Raw genomic sequence first — 10,048 nt, forward strand, 5'->3', positions numbered from 1 at the left:
TTATACAAGTGACATAATAATTTGCATTTACAAAATATTTACTATCATACGAGTTGAAGCTGAAAGAAAGAGTAAGTTAGTAGCATTCCCATTTTCACTATGGTATCTCAAATAATATTTTTCGTTAAAGATAAATATATCAATCAGATATAATAAATCAGATATCAGAAATATTGTTTATTGCCTATATTACTTTATTTAACTGTGAAAGACTAAACAATGAATCAATAACAATCCTAATACAAGTATTTTTCACTTGAACGCAACCAAAGGCGTTTAATTATTTGATTTCGGACTTTACAACTTCAATAACTTTCTAAAAAGTATAGTATAATTGCAGTTTATAGCTAAATTGATATTTCATATCTAATTAATTTTCAAATATTTAAAATATTAAAAATAATAATTTATTGAGAATATAATATTTTTTTTATTTTCTATAATCTTCCATGAAGAATTTTCTATATTTAAACTTGAGTGATATCTAAACGCATTTAACAACGCATTCAGATTTCACAAAAAGAACGATCATATTTGATTTTGAACGAATCAAAATGGATGCTGGGCATTGCTGGGTGTGAATGAACTATGTACTGAAAACGAACACCTTTTATTGAACTGTGTCGTGAGCCCAATTAATATAGAAAATCTGATATCGCCGTACATTTTTTACTTATATAAATAGTGATAAAAGTGCCATTGGAAACGTGATCAATCAGTTTATAGAGCACTGGCTCAATTCAGTAGTCACCGTGTCGATAATGTGTTTATACGAAACTTTTGGTTTGGCATTTAATCCGCAGGTGGCCTTAGGATGAGGCCTGTGACGGAAATATTGAATGTCGATCAAAATCCGCGACTGTTTTACGAGCCACCATTCTCCTTGGTCGGTGCGACATGGCGAGAGTGTACGGACTAAAGTGTTGGTCGTTTGCTGTATGAGCGGTCAGAAATGAAATGCATATACAGGAAGGAACTAACACAACTCTGACAACATGTTCCAAAATGACAGAAGAAGTAGACAGAAGACATGGCGTAAATGGTAACAGTAGTGGCAAGGGTGCTAGTGAAGATGCTGCTGTGCACAATTCTGCTTTCACTGGAACTGGTGGGCGGCTCAAATTCTTCAAAGGTCAGTTGATTAAGGTTCAATATACATATATAACTTATTTATACACCTTTATAAGTTATTTGGTCTGTGAAGTGTAAGAAAAACGAGAAAGTCATTCATGCTCTGATAAGCATACATAAGCATATTTGAGCCATTGCCAATTGTCTGAGTACAGCCTCTGTGCTATTGTTTGTGTTTCGTAAGGAGCTTGTGCACTGCAGTGGAACCAATCATATTTTTAACATTCAGTACTTGTCTTTATTTCCATATTTTTTTATTAGAAATAAACAGATTTTGTGTTTTGTAAATATTTTCATATCACTATTATTAAATTAATTAGAATAGTTGTAATCTTTAACAAAACAGTTTGTTATTTGTAAAAGAACTGGGGATTTATGGCATATAAATTGGATTAAGTGCAATTTAGAATTCTGATTACATATAATTCTCATTGCTATTTGCAGATAAACATTGAAAACCAGATATTGTTTTGTAAACATGTGAAATATTGTATGATATTTCCAAAACAACTTTATTATTACTTATAAAGATGTTTAAGATTATAAATAGGCATGGAAATATAAGTTTAATGTATATGGTTCCTATTATTTATTTTGACTGACTACACTACATTCATAAATGACTGACTACATTTATAACTAAAATGTTTTATATGTTTTTTTATTATATTATAATTAATGTACTTGTAATTATTTGAACTGTCAGATATTTATTTATTATTATAATAGAAAAAATATGTTATACATATTCACATCATTATACTGTGTTTGTGTTTATTAGTAGGGTAAAAATAGTGATAATAATCATAGAATCGTATAATTATAAAAAATATGATTAATGTATCAATCTCATACAATGATAAATGGTTCATATACAAGCATGCAAGACATCATTTAACATAATATCCTATTGTAGGATAACTTTGTGATTTTTTATAACACAGAGGTTACTTGAGGAACAAGAAATTGTTATGTTACACTATTATATAGTATCACTATTATTCTATTCAAGTCTTTAGAAGATGGTTAACACTTTCATCAGATGGGCCATTAAACTGTTTATCATTCCAAGTCATAATAAATACTATTACTGCAGTTTAGATATTAGAATCCTATTTTGTTTTCTTTTAAATTACTTTCTCACAAAGAAAGACATAACACTTTGATAGAATACATTAATTTGAAAGGTGTATTTCTTACATTTTAGTTTTAACAATAAATGGAGACTGTTATTATTGAAGTGGCATCATGACATGTTATAGTATGTAATGATTTAAACAAACTCTTATTCTTTTACAAACAAACAGGTCATTTGTAAATTTGATATTGAATTGATAAGTTGCCATTTACTATTAACTGTTGTAATGTCGCTTAGTATTATTTCTTTAGCAACTAGATATATGGCATTAGAATTCAAAATCTATCTATGTACCGATTTAATTATTAGTTTAGTGATTTTGTGTGAAAAGGAAACAAACATTCATACTCACGAATTTTCTCATCTATAATATAGGTCTTTATTCACAAATCCAATATTGATTTTACTATATAATCTATTGACATTTTACATTTTATTATACTAAGAAGTTATTAAATTTATTACAAAGTTCTTTTTTATTTTTATAATTATAATTTTTGTACTGGTACATAAAATATAGAACAAATGACAGGTTATTAAATAGCATATAATTTTTATAAAGAGGTAATGTATAAGTAATAGAGAAGTATAGGGAGATGTTTGTATGACCTATTTACCAGAGGTACGACTGTAAAACGATTCTGCCTGAGTATATTAGGTAAGCTGTGTTTCTGTTATAGGATGAAATTAGGTAGTGAAATTACAGGATAGGGCATGATATGTTTGTCCTCTGGAGTGCGAATGATTTGGATCATGGGTGTCACATCTTATTGTGATATTTGGAGTGCTGTAAGTAAAAAAAATCAATCACACACACAATATCAAACACTCTGTTTTAAATTTATATAATTAGAACAAAACTGCCAATGAATATCATTGTAGGTCTAATAGTATATTACAAAACAATATAATCATAGTACATGCTTACAGGTGTACCTATTGTAACAAATATATATTAAAAATGACTAACTGGTTAATTTATATGCACATTGAAGTGGTAGTGAGAGGTATACCAGCAAAAGCACTACAGTCTTCTAAAAGATCTTGTGCATAAATCAGTAATAAGGGTTACAAGTTCCAGGAACTGCTATGAATTTCCGTCTCTGCCACATAATGGACCATGCTTCTGCACTGTGAATCAATAGATTGCTAAGAAATTTGTCTCTCTATTTACATGTCATAATGAATACATAAATGTATTACACATATATACATTACATGTGTGGCACTGAATGTATCATAATGTATTTGTAATTTCTACTTTCCAGATGGCAAATTTATCCTGGAGCTGGTTCGGGGATGTGCTCGTGAGGGTGAACGCGCGGGGTGGGTGTCAGTGCCACGCAAGACATTCTGGCCACCGGCTGCCGCGCCGCCTACGCCGCCAGCCGGCGCCCACCCGCCTTCCGCCTCGCTCAGTGTCTCAGACGATAATAGTTCCGTGCAATCCTCGCCGTGGCAGCGTGATCACTGCTGGAAGCAAACTGCTCCACGTAAAAATGTTTCCAAAGAACTGGCTATGTACTATTGCAGGCCTAGTACGCTGCACAATACTGCCATCGATGCAGTTAGTCGCGTCAAAAGAAGGAGACCTTACGACATAAGTCACCTGGATGCACTAGTCAACGGTAGCAACTCTAGGAAGAATTTGAGTAATGGAATATGCAACAAAAAACGGAATGGCGACGTTGGTTCGCCGGAAGCCAAAAGTAAAAGCGAGGATGCAGTTGATGGGGTTGCAGTAAAGCCACGCACGACCTCAGATGATGATCGATGGACAGATTTTGATCGTGAGAAATATTATCATATGAAACTTAAGAAACCGTATCAGTATCGTAAATTAAGAGCGTATAAAAAGACTAGACCGCTTATACGGCGTAAACTGCTCACACGAATAGTCGATAAACTACGCGAGAAGATTGCGTCACTTCCGGCACCAGTTAATGTAAAGTTAGCGAACTGTCGACAGGAGCATATGATGGTCTCTCCGAGAAAACGAATTCTTAGAGAATTGGAGAGAGTCAGTCTGGAAGATCAAGGAACGAAACGGCGGGCTAAGACCGTACCTGCATTGAGCACTGCATCATACCCTCCTTCGCCGGGGCCCAGCCATACGTCGCATAAACCACCAGTGGAGTCGCCAGCACGCTCCCACAATGGTACGGTATCGCGACGCGAAACCCCTGTTTCGAAGAATGTCAGTAGTTACAGCATACATTCGTTGCTTAGTATGCCAGATGAGAGTCCGACACGGCGATCACCCGAGGCGAAACGATCGCCACACTCCTATCCGCCGTCATTAAAGACAGAGTCGCCATCGAGCGTTAACTCCCCAGATTTGAGCCCGAGCCCTGACAACTACCGGTATCGGTATTCAGCTTTGGTCGGATCGCCCGGACAGGGGCCGATGTCTCGCGATTCACCAACACCGCCGCCTCCAGAATTGGCACGATTTCGGGGGTCGTATGCCGCTCCAACGTCCCCATACGGGAGCGCGGCAAGTACGAGTTCAAGTTCGCGGCAGTGGGGAGGAGTGGGAGTGGGCCCAAGCGGGCCTTACCGTGGCGGTGCGCGCGACGACTGGCGCGAGATGGGCTACGTCTACCCGTACGGCTACGTGCCACCACTGTACCGGCCGCTGTGGGTGCACTACCCGATGTCGCCAGCGGTGCCTCCGGGTCCATGGGCGCCGCAGCCACACCCGCTCCTTACTAACCACATACCTAAGGATGAGCCCACTTCAGGTTAGTTGAGATTTTATGTATTTTGTTCACTCAATTTATTATTTTAATTACCTTAAGGATGGCTTATGCTTTTTATATTAGCCATTCATCTCTTTAATTATAGAAATGTCTTGTTTATTATCTTTGTCACTATAAAGATAAAGACATTACAGGTTAATTTTATTAATAAAATATATTTCTACATAGCTTTTCATAGATACATATATTGACAGTGTTGTATTATGAGATTGTGAGTATCAGATGACATGTATTATTCCTTGTCAAGGAGGTTTCTATTTTCTATTATTACTATTTCTACAATTACTTCTGTTAACGCTTGTATTTATTACTAGCTGTACTCGCGACTTCGTCCCCGTGGAAGTTAACTTTATTTTTATTTTAATAAAAAAATATCTAAAATAAAAGTAACCTAAGTTACTCCTTATTACATCAGCTACCTGACAATAAAAACCCCATCGAAATCGGTCCAACCATTTCAGAGATCAGCCGGAACAAACAGACAGACAGACAAAACTTGTAAAAAATGTTATGTTATGTTTCAATACTACAAACAGTCCATTTTTATTTATATGTATAGATATATAATACACTACTGTAATAGCTTTATAAAGATGAATAAATTTTAACATTTCAGATTTGCCACTGAACTTGTCGAAGCATTGAAGAAGAGGCCGAGATTGGCGCAAATCTGACACGTGAGACTGAGCACACAAACAAAGATTGTTCTTTATTAATGAGTTTGATCTACTTTGCTGGACAAGCGAATGAGATTCCATACACGAACTACAAATTATATTTTGTAGCCGTAATTTTTGAAGGGTGATCAAAGATTTAGAGTAATGCAATATAATATTAAATTATTAATATACATAACAAATTTTGGCGAACAAGTTCGAACAGTAAACTTGTGGTGTCATGCTAAAATGTCTTATTAACATTCCATTGTCATTGTCACTAAACGATTGGCGCGTGTAGAAGTCCAAAAATTACATCCCACCTAACCCATATTTATCGTAGTTATACGATCTAAATGTACTGTGACAAATGTCTCTATTGCAAACGAGCAAAAAATATTTTTGTATAAATTGTGGTTTTCGGACGACTGTTCGTTCGATAATCTATTTACAAATTAATGTATATTACACTGAGAAGTTATATTTTAGTATAGATGTATGTATGCAGAGTCTTGTGTGTATTTTCATACGACATATTTGTACTGCTGAAATATTTTAATATTGGCTATTACTTTAGGATAAGAGATTAAGACAATCTAAATACAAAAATAAACAGTTTATCAATTGTTAATAATCAGTGCCTTGAGAGAAATAAAGATATTATAAACATATTTATGATCTAAAATATAATCATAAAGGAATTCGTGGGTTCGTCCAAATTTACTAAAATAGTTCATAATTTGTGTAGCTAGTGCTCTACTCTTTATGCAATATTACTATTATATTTAAAATCGAACCTGTTCCTTACTCATTTGCAAAATTCCATATTGTTTATGTTCGATCTCATTATTTAATTTAGAAAATAAAAACGAGATAAAGACTACAGTTTTGGGATCAAATTTGGATGTGTGTTTACGTAACATGTATATTAAAATAAGTGACATTGTATATAATTTGTGAATGGTGTATTATTGATGGAGGCGCGGCGTAGTTTTTATCAGAGCAATTAATCGCTTACGATATATCAGTAAGAATTTATTACCTTCAAATAATAATTATTGTAATTGTACAGTATTTTTGTAATGAGTATTTTATTACATAGGGAGACGGAGGGTGATATATATAGTAGGTTTTGTGAAGCCAACGCGCGATGTAAAGTGCTTTAGGCAACGTGTGTGATCGCGGGCGGAGTGTGAGTTACGCCGTCGCTTGACGTTGCCTCGCGTCACGTCGCGTAACGCCACTGCAGAGGATAACTAAAAACAATTATATTGTTCTTAGATGGATAACGTCCATATTCATGGATACTGGAATATTTTAGCCGTTACATAGTAATACAATAATTATAAACAATGCTGTGTAACAGTGACATCGTTTTGATCTGTGGTGGGGTGAAGGTAATTGTATTTTTTCCTTATACTTCACGTATTTGTTTGTAATGTCTAATACACTTTCCAGATTGAGCTACTGTTTAAATTATGTATGTAGTCCTGTGTGGTGCCACTTCGCTTTGCTACGCACATACGTTCCTTAAGGACCTCGTATAGGCTTTGAGATTAAATCATAGAGGTAGTTTACTGCAATTTAGTTGAAGTATGGGGTTATGTATTATAAGGAAAGTTAAACGATGGTAAGGGACTGACTTCTGATGTAATATTATCATTAATGGAATTGTATAAAATAGTTGAGTAATCGGAGGCCTACTGTAACAATCTGTCTGCCAACAAAGTTGACTTAGTGTAAAGTGTAGCTGTAATAGATGATGCTCAATTTAATTCTGAGTACAGTTAGATAACAACAATATTCCAATGTTGTAATGTTTTCGGGAGGGAACCTTATTTATTAATTTGCATATTATTTTTACTTCCTACGAAGCATATACAATTTTTTTAATTTGTAATAGATTGTGTAAATTGCGTTAGCTTTAAAGTATTTTTCAAAAATACTGTAAACATGCTAATCAAGAATCTGAGTAAATGTCAATGTATTTTTCAATACTTTATATAATATATATTATACCATTAATTATACTATATATATATAACATAATTTCATTCCGGTTTTCTTTCAATAATAATTCCATGCAAAGAATTGTTAAAGTTAAATGTTAAAAACTTGTGAACTGGCCAAATGTTTACAGTATCTTTACTGCAGTTGATAATGGTCTCAAGTTTGGAAGTAATATTATTATTTAAGTCGCATTCATTAAATATAAAATTTAATTTAACTGTATTAAAATGCTTGATATCTATTCAGATTCCAATATCGTATTCATCTTTGTTATTTAATATTTTATTTTTATTATAACGATGAAATATTTCTTGTTTATGCTTCGGGATTTCTTATATTTTAATAAATTAATAGATGATAGAAGTACTAAGTGTATAAAGCAAAGGCCCAGTATTTGTGTTGGGCCTTAGTCGTTGCATATATTAATTATGTTGTTTAATTGGAGAATAAGTATAGTAACTGCAATCTCCTAGTACGACTCTTTACGTAAGAGGCGAAACGTCCACCAAAACGGTAGTATCTGAATCATAGAAAAATATCAGTAACAGAAATAATACTTTTATTATCATATGTACTGTATATGGCAAGATTTTTCCGCAAATGCGTGTAACTATGTATTACATGTATAACTGAGGAATCTCAGTACTCCATTAGCCATACACCATGACGCTTATCGATGCTTTGGCGGCTGTCTTGCCTCTACGATTCAAGTACATTACAGTGCCATTAGTATTTTTCTACGAGGGTTTGTTATACCATATAAAATAAGCATCATTGTTATATACAAATTTTTATATAGTGACGTATATCAGTAAAATGATTTGTAATCTAGTACAAGATTGAGAGATCACTTATTTTTTCACCTGTTTTTGCCTTGTAAATATATATAATAGAAGCAATATATTTGATATTGTAGCAACCCTCAGTATATTTGTTTCGACTGTAGTGAGTTGGAGTGATGCACTAATATTGATCAAATATTTCACCTTACATATACAGTTGAACAAAACGTGTTTCAATTTAATGTTATTTTAGGAATACATATCTAACTCGGGTTCCTCTCAGCAACAACGTTGTTTTACTGTTGTTAAAGAAATATATTTTCCTATGCAATTACCACACGTCGAAGCATGTGATAGAGCTTTCGATTGAAATGAGACGCGACGTAAGTGTCTTAAAATCAACTTAAAACATATTTCATTTGGAAAATAGTTATTATTCAATTAAAATAAGATGTAGTTATGTACTCGAATAAATATAACTTTTTCAAATGTTCTTTTTTTTAGTATTTATAAAATTTATCACGGACTTCCCTACCTTTCAGTTTTTTCCTTCGGAATTGGATCATCTTTTAATTTAATAACAATAATAACCCAAGATAATCCACATAGCGCCATCTAGTCTTAAGCCTGGCTGAGCTTTTGGTACAGGTAGCTGACAACTGATATAATGACTTAGATTTTTTTGTGATTGCATACATAATATACATTACATAACATAGAAAATAAACCAAGAGACCTACGACGCTGTCGAAATAATTTTTATATAAGGTAACAGGGTTGACAAATATTAAAAAATAATATCGTAATTACAGTACGTCTACAACTATGTAATAAACCCATGACATTAAGTCATCAAACAGAAGAGAACAGTTATTTTAGTTTAAACCTTTAAATCACGATGGTGCTCTTGGGTAGACAGAGATGTATATATATTTTATGATAGCAAGCACTCATTGTGCTATATACATATGTTGATTTGTTTTGATGTCTGTGAATATTTTATAATTTTCACGTACTATAAATAACAAATTTTGATGACACGAATATAAATTTTTTATCGCCTAGTAAACGTGAACATTTTTATTCAGTGTTTGTTATAGATCTTCAAACAAAAAAACATTCCATACAAGGTGTAATAGGTGAACACAGGAAAAATCAAACCAAACAATATTTCAATTTGTGCTTTATTTATGAAAAAAATTGTAAATTATCCTACAATGAATCTCCGAATGAAATAGACTTACATATCGTTTTATGTATCAAATACATTATTTTGCTCGACGCCAGATCAAACCACATAAGAACAATATAGTTTAAAATATTATCTACAGAATCCATTCTCGGCGATTCGATTACCAAAAATACAATCTTCGTTTAATCTTTACCGTCTCGCGATCGGCCGGGCGGCGGCGGTGGCGGCGCGGCGAGAGATTATTTACATCACGAATATACAACAGAGCGTTCGGCGCGGGCGGCTCGTGCGGCACCGGCGCGGGCTCAGCCGAGCAGCGCCTCCATGGTGTAGGGGTGCGGCGGGGGCGGCGGGGGCGGCGGGCGCGGCGGCTCCTG

At 34.0% G+C, this 10,048-nt stretch overlaps 1 protein-coding gene across 1 annotated transcript; it reads left to right on the forward strand.

Annotated features, from left to right (window-relative positions):
- Positions 1-552: 552 nt before the first annotated feature.
- Positions 553-7,703, forward strand: LOC131847710 (protein hairless). Its single transcript, XM_059197344.1, has 3 exons — positions 553-1,132; positions 3,538-5,013; positions 5,648-7,703. Exons 1-3 carry the CDS (start codon positions 958-960, stop codon positions 5,674-5,676), a joined length of 1,680 nt encoding a protein of 559 aa, XP_059053327.1. The 5' UTR covers positions 553-957; the 3' UTR covers positions 5,677-7,703.
- The last annotated feature ends 2,345 nt before the right edge of the window (positions 7,704-10,048 follow it).

The sequence above is a fragment of the Achroia grisella genome, unplaced genomic scaffold (genome assembly GCF_030625045.1).
Source record: "Achroia grisella isolate CSIRO2021 unplaced genomic scaffold, CSIRO_AGI_Agris_v1 utg540, whole genome shotgun sequence".
Taxonomy (NCBI): domain Eukaryota; kingdom Metazoa; phylum Arthropoda; class Insecta; order Lepidoptera; family Pyralidae; genus Achroia; species Achroia grisella.